General features: G+C 38.3%; 1 protein-coding gene across 4 annotated transcripts in view; it reads left to right on the top strand.

Moving 5' to 3' along the window:
• The window catches only part of ZFYVE28 (zinc finger FYVE-type containing 28), a 150520-nt gene that overhangs the window by 108184 nt on the left and 28829 nt on the right, over positions 1–13507 (top strand). For 2 of the 4 annotated variants that reach the window (XM_027889062.1, XM_027889061.1), the window contains exon 9: positions 11007–11111. The exons of the other annotated variants lie outside the window; for them this stretch is intronic. In XM_027889062.1, coding sequence (XP_027744863.1) covers positions 11007–11111 — 105 coding nt within the window. The remainder of the gene's footprint in view (positions 1–11006; positions 11112–13507) is intronic. 4 annotated transcript variants of the gene reach the window in all.

Raw genomic sequence — 13507 nt, 5'->3', positions numbered from 1 at the left:
AGTGCAGAAGAGCCTTTTAAACCTATTGGACCATTTCAGCCGAAGTTGATAGAAGAACAGTAGTCATGGATTGAGGTTCTGCATGTTTAATTACTATAAGGAACTCAGTAACAGGGAGATAATAGTATTTGTATTAAAGAAAATGCCATGCTTCAGCTCAGCTTTGATTGGACATTAGGGATCTTACACACATCAGTAGAAAACCTGACTTTGCTTTGGTTTAGTGTTTTTGGGGATGACCTGTTTTGTAATGAGTAATGTCCTCAGTTTCCCTGAAGTATTAATATCATGAAGCAGAGGAAAGAAACTAGAGATGGTTGTTTTCTATATTTCTGTGACAGCTTTGTGTGTGTGTGTGTGTGTGTGTGTGTGTGTGATGCAGGATCTCTCATTTTATGTTTATAGAGTTCACATAACACAATGGAGGTAGCTTGAATCATGAGGCATAACCACAATATAAAGGCTGCAGAAATAAACATTTGTTTAATAATGTACCAATTGAATTATGAAATATATTACTGGTAATGGAAATAGAATCAAGAGTTCTTTGGCCTGGAATTAATCCCTATTGCAGGTAAAATAGAACTTAGCGTGCACAAAGATCAAACTTTTGAGAAGGAGTTTTTTATTTTATGATTATTCTGAATGTTTGCTATCTTAGGCTTGCAAACATGGTCATATTCAAGGCCTTACAACATGGTTTCTGAATGGACTTAAGAAGTAATTCACAAATCCCTTTGACATTTCATGATTTTGCAACACTTCAAGTCGAATATTGCTTAAAAGCAATTACTGTATATTTAATTAGTTTCCTGATAAATCATACATCATTTACTAAACTCTGACAATTTGTCTACTAATTTTTGCCTTGGGTAGGATATTAAATGAAATTTGTAAGAACAAGTCTGCAAAATATAATTAAATTATATATATATAAAAGCTACTTTTTTAGCCTCCCATGTTTTGTGAATGTAACTTCTCCACTGATCTGTCCAGCTTCTATTAATACTGTTTAAAAACTTTATCTAAAAATTGTCCTTCTACAGAGAGTTCTGTAAGTCTGTGTTCCTCTGTGTCCTTTTGTTTGCTTCTGGTTCCTGTCTGGCCTCTCCCACCTGTTGTGATTTTGTAGAACCTAAGTCACATTTTGTCTATGTGGTTACTTTTTCAGACTGGAGAAGTCACAGCCTACTTGATGAGAAGTTGTCCAGTCATTGACCATGCCTTTGATCCTGCCTTATACTACAAACCATTTTCAATTGTATGATTTCCTCTTAGCAATAAGTGAATCAGAACTACAGTTACTCAAGATATGAGCAAACCATGGATGTGCACAGTGGCATAATGATTTTCTGTTGTTTTTCAGTGGTTCCTAGTGTTTGACTTTGGATTTTTTGCCAAATGGTGTGCTGATGTTCTTTTTGAAGGTGTCTGTTAAAGCCCCAAGACATTGCTTGTGACCTCAGAGGCTGTCATTCTATATCTGATGTTAAAATGGTTTTCCACATGTTTACCAGTTGAGTCTCACCATTTTATTACCTGTTACTCAGACTTTAGGATCCTGGGCAGTTCTTCAGTGTGTTCAGGTTATTACTCTGAATAATTTTGCTTTCGTAGCAGCCTTTCAGACCTTGTTGCTCTCCCTTTTTTGTGGACTGTACACAAAAACAAAACTCCCAGGGTGCTGAAGAACTTCAGCGGTGACATGTCTTCTGAGAAGTGCTTGTGTGTTCGCTTCTCCCTCTTTGTGGTTGAGAATCATTTATTCATTTTGGGCCCTTCCCTCTTACACTGTAGCTCCTTAGTTTTCTTAAAAGCCTTTAGTGAGTTATTTTGACAGAACCTATTTGGAAATCCAGAGGCTTGACAGCTGAATCACCATTCTTCACAAGCTTCTTGACCCATTCACAGAGCTCCCAAGGGGTTCCCTCTGCAGAAGTCACGTTACTTCTTCCCAGACAGACCTTCATATTGTTGTCTACTTATTTTAGCTTTTGATGTATTCTGTTAAATTGCCTGGTATGTACATCAGGCTCACAGAGCCAGAGTTGTTTGAATCTCCATGGAATCCTTTTTATTTTTAGAGATTGCCACCTTTAGACTCTAAGCATCAAGAAGGTTTTAAAAAAGAGGTTAATAATTCATCTTATTCATTCTTGAGTTCTCCTAAAACTCTTGGATGATTGTTTCTGAATATTTTGTTAACAAATTAGTGGGATTTGTCTGTTTTCCCCATAGCCTCTACCACAGTTACTTTGTTGATTCCTTCTAATTTTCTGTATTGGTTACTTAGACTACAGTACATCTATTATTAATTGGCAAGTATTCCACCTTTGCAGCAGTGAAGAAGTAGGGATGGAGTTGTTTTGTTAATAGATTGTTGATGTTTTATTTGGAAGCATTCTAATATTAACTCCTTCAGTATATTCTGTGAAAGATGGAGATGCAGGGCATCTCCTGAGTACTAGATTAAGAAATTATATATGTATAGATCTTAGTTTTTTCTTATAGATACCTATATATAGACCTGGTTCTTGCCTCTGAATCACTAGTCATATTATCAGTAAAAGAGATAATTTGGTTACAGAACAGAACTTTGTGGACCTTTCCTTATTCATGCTGCCTGGTCAGTGACTAATCACTGGGTTTTGATGGTATTTTTAAATTGGAAGATCACATTAGGCTTCTGTGACTGCTCCCTGTTAAATGCTTCTGAATGCCAACTTAACCATAGGGGAAATGCTGGAGACAATAGATTATCTTCAGAATGATGGACCCATTAGGTAGAACAATAAGCAATCTAATTCACATGGAATAGCTGCAGGATAGGCTCATTCATCAAACTGATAAATGTATTTACTTTTTAGTTACTGCAAGTCACCAACTAGGAGAAGAAAATTCTTTCCCTTGTCTGAATCAAGCAGCTGTCAAATGTGGATGTTGTGACACAGACTGCTTGTTTTGGTAGAAGAGTAGTTACACTACACACACTGAGATTATGCATATAATGTCCATGATCCAAACCGGTTTACCATAATAATCCTTATATCTGAAATAGCTGGCATTTCAGGCTTTCTTTGTCTAGCCTCCAAATTCAGGGGAGTTTAAAATAGTATCCACAACTTCTCTGGGGTGAGTGCCTCACCACCTCACAGTAAAGAATTTCTTCCTAACATCTAATCAAAACCTACTCTCAGTTTGAAGGCATTCCCCCTTGTCCTGGTGCTCCAGGCCCTTGTAAAATGTCCCGCTCCATGTTTCTTGTGGGGCTCCCTTCAGGTACTGAAAGTCCACAATTAGGTCTCCCTAATTGTTCTCTGGGGTGAACAATGCCGGTTCTCCCAGCCTGTCCTCACAGGAGAGGTGTCCCATCCCTCTGGTCATCTTGGTGACTCACCTCTGTGAGTCACCTGCTTGAGCAGATTAATGTCCTTCCTGTCCTGGGGACCGCAGAGCTGGATGCAGGGCTCCAGGTGGGGACTCAGCAGAGTGGAGTAGAGGGGCAGAATCCCTTCCCCCGCTCTGCTGACCACACTGCTTTTGGTACAGCCCAGGATATGTTTGGCTTTCAGAGCTGTGAGAGAACATGGCCGAGTCACATCCAGCCTCTCGTCCACCAGGACCCCCAAGTCCTTCTCAGCAGGGCTGCTCTCAATCTGTTTGTCCAGCCTGGACTGATACCGAGGGTTGCCCCGACCCAGCTGCAGCACCTTGCACTTGGCTTTGTTAAACCTCGTGAGGTTCCCCATGGGCCATTTCTTGAGCTTGTCAGGTCCCTCTGGATGGCATTCCATCCTCCAGGAGTGTCAACTGCACCACTCATCGGCGAATATGCTGAGGGTGCACTTGGTCCCTTTGTCATTAATGAAGACATTAAATAACACTGGGACGGACCCCTGAGGGACATCACTTGTCACTGATGTCCATCAGGACTCTGAGCCACTGACCACTGGATTTGACTGTCCAGCCAATGTCTTATCCATCTAACAGTAACATTTAGTGCATCTCTCTCCAATTTAGAGAGAAGGATGCTGTGGGGGACCATGTCAAAGGCTTTACAGAAGTCCAGATAAATTACATCTGTAGCCCATCACTTGTCCACCGACAAGGAGTAGTCGCTCCATCATAGAAGGCCATCATTGGGTATTGACATGTCTTCACTACTTGGTTTTTAAGTCGCAGCTGACGTTGTCTTTCCCTGTTAATTTTTTTGTAAGTATTTAAAAGATACCAAACACCAACAGCACAGGAGTCTTGGGCAGCACTGTTAATGAGATGCAAATATGAGAAAAGCACTAACAAAGATGGAGTTAGTTTGTGATCTGCTGAAGGGACAATGTGAGAAATAAAGGCTGTCGTGTAGCAAAACGAACTGTTAAAGGGGGAAAGTCGTGTAAGAATAGAACAGAAGATGATAAAACTATGACAAAGCACCATTTGGTGTTTTGAGGTAAAAAAGGACAAAAGTTAACACAAAACCCAAGCTTTAAATCTGTATCTAGTGTTTCTTGTTTTTCAACTGGAAGCAAACTTTACAGATTTTTTGTTTAAATGCCCATTCTGTCGTAGTATTCGGCCTGCTTTTTCTCAATGAAAAAGAAATTATAGGGAGTGAAGATTTTTGTTTTTTGGTGTTTTATAAATAGTAGGCTTTCTGTTCTTTCCAGAGTTGAAGAGTCCTCGTCAACCTGCTAATGTTTTATGGAGTTTAGCAACTTGTGTCATATTGTCACACCATGGTGGTGTTCTCATGTTTTAGTCTTAAATACCTGGTTCTGCTGCATGTTTGCTAATCTACTTGCTGACCTCAAAACAGTTCTGATATAAAAAAACCCGGATTATTAAGCGTAGTTCCTCTCGTTTCTGCTGCGGGTCTGTTGTGTCTACCTTAAATTTTACTTTTTTTTTTTTTTTCTGTTCTCCTTGATCTGTTTGAATGTACTTTTGATGAAGCCTTTGACAGTGCACCTGAAAATTGGCAAAAGGAGCTGAAATTGGTAGTGAGGAGAATTTCTCATCTTCACACTTGCTGCAAGCTCTAGCTGTGTCCATCGGCTGTTAGATGCTGGCGCTGTTTGCATTTACTTGTGGGGGCTTAAAAACCAGAATATTTTGCCATATGCTTTTGCAGGGTAAGGAGGAGGAATGAGGCATCCTCGGAAAAGCATGTTTTGCTATTTACTGATCGGTATTGCCATTCTATAATAAGGTGAATAATTTATTCTTCTCTAGCTTGGTGTTCAGGTTGTCTCATTTCTTAACCTTGCAATTCTGCAATCTTTAAATTGCATATATTGTACAATATTTATATATTACAATAGTATATATTGTAATATGTTTAAAATTTTATTTCCTTAGCACATTAGAATAACTATGTAAAAAGATGAACACCTGTTGTTTCTAATTTTGATTTTTTTTTGGCCTGTATTTCTTTTTTCAGTCCTCGGCAACCTGGGATATTTGCATATTTTTCAGTACAGCAACTTTAAGATAAGTTATTCCACCTTTATAAATGCAGGGAAAAGAGCCATTTGTATTTTGGGGATGGCTAGCGTTCGTTAAAAAAAAACAAATTCACAAGAATTACTTTTCTTGTCTCTTAGTTTCTAGTATATGATTCCACAAATACTCCTTTATCAAAACTAGATTAATCAGTATTTCAATGTAAAATAACTTGATTAAATGTCTTAAATTCATGCTTTTCTTTAATAGTCCCAGCACAGTAAGACTTAAGAAAATTGTATAGGTTTTTACATTAAAAAGTTGCCTTTTCCATGAAAAATAATGGACAGCTGTGCACGTTTATGTAAACAAAAATATGACTGCTTGGTGGCCTGTACTGATTAGTCTTTTAACTAGCTATTAAGGAAAAAGACAATTTCTCATCACCAAAAAAGAAATAGCAGTAAATTGGGAACCAAACATCAGCCTTTCTACTGCAAAGCTTCCCTTAAGTAACCATTTACCTGGCGACTGATTGAAATTCTTTGTTTCCCGTCTGGTATTGTGCTTTGTGTCTTTGTGCAACTAGCCAAATCCAGATTCAGTATAAATGATTTTTTTTTCCAGTCCCTCCTCCCCTTCTTTATAACAACACAGATCTCAGATTAGAAGTGGCAGTATTTTACCCTGTGTGTTGATCACAGGTTTTGTGTTGCCCAATACCATGACAGCTGTTACGAAGCCTTGGTGTGCAAGTAGAAGGTGTCAGTGTTTTATACCAGCTCCCCTCTTACTGGGTCTGTATATCAATCGAACCAACAGAGAACCAGATGAGCTCTCAACATGCAGATTTCCACATTGAGTTTAATAGGTGAAACAGAGTTGTAAAAGGTACTTTTTTAGTGGATTTGATGTGATACATGAGGCTTTATAGTTAGCCCTCCTGTAGTGAGCAGGTCAGAGAAGACCTGTGCCAATTAACTGTAGTAACAGGGACCGTAATTGTGCCTCATAATAGCTTTCATGAAGAAACCATCCCCTGAAACAAACAGAGGTTTAATTAAATGTAAAGGACTAGAAACACATTCTAGTAGGAAAAAAAACAACAACACACAAACCAGAATAAAATAGAAGTGGCTTTCAGTTTGGTTTCTTTCTTACATTAGTTACAAAAAGTGGACAACAGCTTTAAATACAGGGTTCCTTAGTTTGGTCTGCCAGTATTCCATGAAGAGGCAGCCATATCACCTCATGTCCCTTTGCTCTGTTGCCTTAAATCTTTATTCCATATTCCATAAGTGCTGAGGAATTACATTATGATGAGCATGGATAGTGGTTTTATCCAGTGTTAGAATGTAATTTGAAAAACAGCAGTGTAGGCATTTTAAGACCTACAAATAAACCAGAATTTTGCCACCTTACACAGTTCAGGCAGTCCTATGAACCCCAGTCTAACACAACATTAATTGTAAATGACCACGATGTGGTGAAGTTCAGGTTGCCTGGGGGCTGATATGGGAAGAAGGGGTTAGCTGCTGTTAGCTGCAGCATGTGGCTGTATGCAGGTGTCTTTGCTGATAATTGTGCTAATGAACATGCATGCTGAGCTATCATCACCTGATAATGGGAGTCTTGAGTTGGGAAAAACAGGTCAATTCACCTCAGGATCTACCAGCATCTTAGAGAAGCTGAGGGAATCTTCAGGTGGACACTAATAAGTAGAAAATTCTACAAAGAATTATCTTGAGTTTGTGTGTACTGAGAGGAAAAGCAGTATGTCACAGCAGTATTTTTTACTTGGTTGTGTATTGTTGTTGTTTTGGTTTTTTTTTTTAAAGCTAGTTAGTATAACACTGAGAAAGTATAAAACAGTTATCCTTATTGGATTCCCATTTCTTGGTACTAAATAAACACAGAATTTCTCATCTGAAGAGTTACAGCCTGAATATGAACCAGAAGTAAAAACTGTAAATAATAAATACTATTTCCTGTACAAAAATTCAATCTCTGCTGATACACAGGAGAGAGAAAAGCATTTAAGCGTTGTAATTGCCCAAGCTACACATTATTTATCGTAACAAACTAATGTCTGTGAGCGTGGCTTGTGTCAGGTGTGTCCGAGCAGGTTACATTGCCAAATGATGACTGACCAGATGGATTTCTAATCCTGATACCAGCAGATCACTCAGCATGGCCAATTTTGTGCACCAAGTGAAGGATGGAGTAGTGGAAAATGAAGACTTTTATAAAGCAATTTAGAATGGCAAACAGTGTTAAGACAAGGCTTAAAAAAGCTGAGATGGTGGAGATGATGAGAAATTATGCTGATAGCAACTGGTTAGAGGTCAGAGAAGACTCAAATGAGAGGAAAAGAAGTATGGAGAAGAGATGAGGTAGGGCTTGTTGTCTGTTCAGAAGATATGTGTGAAGATGAACAGAAAGGTAGCATTGAGATCATTGAAAATGCAAGTGTCGTGGGCCATTATGTTCAGAGGTCACTCATTAATTTTACTTATGATTAAGGTAATAATTTATTGTTTTGCCTTCTTACTCAGACTGTCCATTCCACATAATTACCTGACAGTAGAAAGTGATTTCATGACTTGGGACAAATGTTCACAATAAATAATAGCCGCTCTTAACAAAGAAGTGGTACTCTAGGGTGGTGGTTGGTTTGGTTTGTTTTAGCCTAGAGCATTTAACTCCCCCCAAAAATGTGACAACTTCGAGTTCTTTGGGAAAATGTAAGCCCTTTGGGCTCCATGTAAGAGCTGGAAACCTTGAATTCTTTAAAACAAAAAATACAGAAAACCAGAACCTAAGAAAATTGAATTTGAGTTCTTAAATAGTAACTATTGGTAACTGAGGTATTTTGACTGGATTTCAAATATATCGAGCAGAGCTTCACAGAAAGCACAGGACAGCAAACCCAACATCATTCAGATAAAAATATTGCTCCCAAAATCAACTGGCAGGACTGTTACACTGGAAAAATCTGGAAATGGTGGGGAGGTGAGAGAGCATAAAAGAAGGGGCTGAGTTTGCTTGTTGTTCTTGTTTCCTGGTTCTGCTGTTCAAAGATTACATTTTTTGGAACGATATATGTCATATCGCAAGGGAGCTTCTCCTGGTGTTGCAGAAAGAGTGATGGGCTTCACTCGCAGGACAGAAGCAACAATAGATGTAAATGCTACTGGACAATGACTTAACAACATTCAGTGGTAAATGTGACAGTGGTTTAACAAGATTTGATGGCAAGATACACTTCAGTATTTAGTGCATAGAGAACAGAGGGGGGTCAGACAAAACTGCTGGGGAGACTCTTTCATTGAGTCATGAGGTTCAGAGAACACCCCTTTGGGGAAGACTTCTCAGAGAGGAGTCTGGGTGCAGCTGGATCCAGACAGTCCCAGTCTTGGTCAATAGTTTATGTCTAAAGGATTATGTATGTGCAGTCAGTGTTTTTGTCACTTAGCTAATATTTCAACATTTCTACACGCTTGTTCCCAGTTCACTTACTGAGTATCTGATATGATAAGGATTCTTTCAGCCTTGAGGAGTAACCTTGAGAGGCATCCCTGCTCAAGGGGAGATCCTGGCATGCAGCTTGCTGCCATGCAGGAGAGCTCAGTGTGCCCTGAACTGTCCACTGTTCATGAGCTAAGATGATTGACTAATAGTCATATTTGCATACCAGTTGTGCTTTGTTTGGTGCATGCTCCACTGCCCCTCAGCTGCTGAGAAGGATTTGTGGCCCTTGACTGCTGTGTTGTCTCCCCAGAGCCCTGCTTGGGTGTAGCCATCACGGCTGCCATTTTTGGCTCCTGCCTAAAGAGAAAAGGGGGGCGAGCACATCACCACACCTGCCCAATCATGGTGTGAAATTACATGCTAATGGTTTTTTTAATATCATTTAGCTGCCATAAAACAGATAGTAAAAGTACATTTTAGTAGCATGACCGTATTGTAAGATTGGATGGGTAAAGGTGATGAGCTATAAAAGAGTAAGCCTTTGTTTAAATGCGTATATCTCTTCATAATGAGCAGAATTAGCAAGGGAAATTACATAAAACGAATGAAAGTTAAATAGATTTTTGTTCAAGTCTGATAAAATTATTTTCCGGTTGTGAAGTCTCTCCTTTCAACTAAAGCATGGTACACTTGGGATTTATTTTCAAATTGGCAATCAGAAATGAGAAACATGAAGGGGTACATTTTCCGAGTGATTAGTGGGAGGTATGCAAACAAATCCTGTTATTTCTTAGTGGGATTAGAGCACATACCTTCCATATACTGCTTTGAAGAATTCCTCCTAAGCATTCTTCCAGACTTTTTGCTGAAAAAATAACTACAATAGTAAATTTGGTAGAAGAGAAGAGTTTGGAATGTAACTGGTTTACATATGCCTAAAAAGCAAAAAAACATAAAAACATTTGCTAGTAATTGAGGATAAATAAGGTGAAATAACCCTGACCTATATAACTACCTCTCTTTTAACTAGAGATGCTTCTTAGGTTTCTCTTTGCATTGTCCAAAGATTTCTGAACATTTGAGTTCAGCAGGCTTGAATGAATCTTCTGCACTGCCTAGAGCCAATACAGCTTTGATATCTCTGCTCAAGATTACGTATTCTCTTATTTAGTATAATTTAATTTTTTTCAGCTTGTGGAATTTCCAGTAGCTGAGCAGTAAATTGTTACTGAAACAAAAAAATGGTCTTTACAAGATAGTTTTGTAGTGCTATGAAACTATTTTTATTCCTCTCATCCTAGTTTATGTTGATAACATGATGTAAGATCTAAAATGATGTGTTATTTAAAGGCTTTTCATTAGTCTTGGGATGCCAGAGACAAGGTCTGTACCATTCATTTAAATTATTCATATCCTTTTACTCAGTAGCTAGTGGATTTCCACTAATGAAGTGTCAGTGGTTTGCCATGGGACTGTTCCTTTCTGCTTATCTGTTGGCTCAAAGCACAAAATTTGAGGTACATATACGGCAGCTACAGGGACTGAGCAAAATTAGGGTCGGGGATAGGTGTTTTATCTTCAGCTCCATCAATGGAGAGTCAGCTTTCTGCTTTCTAACAGACTTTTTCCTTCCAGTGGGAAGGGAACGTAGATCAAACTTGGCACGATGTTCAGAAGTTTTTGAAATGTATGGTTTAGTGTATCTTGGCCTGAAACCCATGGTGACTTGATGAACTTTGAGTTTTGTTATGTCTTCATTATAAGGTTATGCAACACTTAGCGGCATGGGCATGCTATTCCCCCCATCCCCAGTGAAAACGTAAAATGCTTGATTCTTTCTTGAATGTTTTAACTGTACGGCATGAATTACATTGGAGATTTTTTTAAGGTGTGTTCTACTGACCTGACCGAATTTTCTGTCCTTTTGGGAAGAAAAGAGAATAGGTTTGTATCATTTTCTGAAGAGCAAAACCACAACTGCCGGTTTATTCTTATTTCTGTGTGATCCATGACAAGCCATGACTTATCACAGTGCTCTGTTTTATACCTTTGTTGGCTTCAGCGGTTCATTTTGTTTCCGTATGTTTTTTCAGTTCTCAGGATGGCTTACGTGATTCCCCCCTCAGCTCCATCTCCAGCAGTGACTATGAGAGTGTTTCTGTCACTACATGTAGTCTCTCCAGCATATACGCTCTGAGGTAATAACATCACTTCGCAGTCAGATTTGACGGATGGTATTGACTTAACGCTCGGTTAAAAACTTTCATTGAATTAATCAAGTGACAGCAACACTTCTGACTATTCTTCCTTTTGGACAACAGGTGCCTTTTTTTGTTTGTTTGGTTGGTTGGTTGGTTTTGTTTTTACCTAGCAGCTTTCTTCAGTGCTGTGACAACTGAGAGGCGACTGTTTCTGGAGAACTTGTAATGCTTACAGGAATGAATTACACATGTCCATGATCTCGCTTTTAGTTGTCCATATGGCTTTTCTTTGGAGACACTTCTGGTCATAGCTTGAAAAGTAACAAATGCTCTTCTTAGCTAGGCCTTGACTTTCTAGAAAACATGTTTTTCCCATTCTGTTTTGCCTGGTAGAATGAAGTAGTGAAATGAATGAACGTTCCACTTTCTAGTACTTCACCTTCCACCGTGTTGTTGGCCAAAATTGGTAAGAACACTAGTTTATGTTCTTGTCTGCTGAAACTGCGTGAGAGTTTTAACTTCAGTTTTGTTCAAAGCACTTAATGAGAATGATAGAGGAATGAAGTTTAGGGCAGAAAAATGTCACTAAAGCATAAATAAGAGTTCTTCACTTTTTTCAGTGTTTGTGTAACATATGGATGTGATGTATTGCATACACTGTATGCAGTAACGTTTTTACTCTGGTACAGACAGTTTGAAATACCAGTACTTCAGCTGATGATCCTCCTCCACTGCCTCTTGTCCCCTCTTTTTTCATCTGTTTGTCTCTACCCAGCACTTCATTTGAACTTTATGAGTTCTTAAGTTTGACTAGGTATGGGGATAAAAAGACAAGGTAAAATGGCTTTTCTAATAGTGATGAAATACTAAAAATAATAGTTGCTTTTTTTTTGAGGCTGCATCTGTCTTCAAGCGTAATTTTTTTTGGAGTTTTGTGTTTTTGAAATAAGGACAGAAAGATGCAACAAAAACCTGGTTTTCAGTTTTAATTTTGAAATAGATTTCCTTTTGACTGTTCTTCAAGCAAAACCTGATTTATCTGCATGCAACAGCTGCCCTATTCTAAATACTGTATACATCAAAGACTTTCACACAGGATTGTCTGAATGGGTGGTGGAATTAGCCTCATTTACTCCTCAGGAATAACTGGAGCAGTGAGAATAAGTCTTCATTAGGTGCACCACCTCTTTTCAAGGCCTTGCTATACTGCCTTCATATGTTAGATTTGCAGTTACCGCTTTATTGATGCTTAGGTAAATTAAAGTTTGATTTATAAGGCAGTATTTGTACATGTTCCTTTGTGCTCTTGTCCACTGAACTGTAGCATTGTGTCATCTCTGGGTGGTTTGACAAGATCCAAGTTGCCTGTTTTTCTACATCTGAGTGATATTACTGGACATCCAGTAGTTTGTGGTCCAATAAAACAAAATAGCTACGTGCTTGACTATTATGATAGGAATTTCCCCCTTTGAAATACTTAGTTTAAAAAAAGTTTAAACTCCTTTTAATGACTTATTTTAATGAAATAAAAGAAGAAAAAAAAAGTTCAGAAAGCTAACTGCTTCACAGTACTATGTTCCTACCTCTTTGTGCACACAAAAGTAATACTCAGTGCATCTATTTGTATTACATTTTAGAATACATTATTTTTAAAAGGCTTCCCTCTTCTTTTATGTTGTGTTACCTAAAGAGTTTTATTTGACTATTAAACATTTCTCTAGAGTTGCATTATTTGTTTACTACAACAAGCATATTCCTTGCAAACACAATCTCTAAAATGATTTTTTCTGTCATTGCTGTCTCCGTGATTCATATCCAAAATAACACCTAAATTGTTTTTTGTTTCATTTTCTTCTGAAATACGTGATTTTAATGTACTTAATGTCTTGCTGTTTTCACTTAACAACAATTAGAAATTATGTGACATTTTCAGTTTTATCTGAAAAGTAATCGGCTAAACATGGAATTCTTGAAATATATTTATGTGGCCTTCCTGCCTCCTGTGAAACATAAGCAATTCCTTTGTGCCAGTAAATAATCAGTATCCATTTTCCAAATGGAGAACCAGGGAGCAAATTCTCCCTCCTTGGATCCCAGAGCACCGTTCAACCCATGGGTCATTGTTTGCCATTTTCGTTTTTATTGGGAGGAAAAAACTGTCAGGACTGTAAGGAGCCACTTGGGACCAGCTAAAGAGGCTGTTTCAAGTCAGCCTGTGATTTATTGCCTTAGACGGTTTCAATCATCAGCCAACGAATGCTGTGTAAATTTTTTAGAGCCATATTCATACCACCTAATTTTAGGCACCAAACTCCTAAATTTGGAGTTCCTGAAGGTTCCCCGTTTCCACTGGAGGGAAGCGGAAACCTCGGATAAATGTGTAATTAATTTGT

Source organism: Empidonax traillii, unplaced genomic scaffold (genome assembly GCF_003031625.1).
Source record: "Empidonax traillii isolate 1590-97213 ecotype Southwest subspecies unplaced genomic scaffold, ASM303162v1 scaffold250:size724861, whole genome shotgun sequence".
Taxonomy (NCBI): Eukaryota; Metazoa; Chordata; class Aves; order Passeriformes; family Tyrannidae; genus Empidonax; species Empidonax traillii.
The sequence above is the reverse complement of the archived record's forward strand: the minus strand, read 5'-3'. Positions and strand labels throughout refer to the sequence as shown.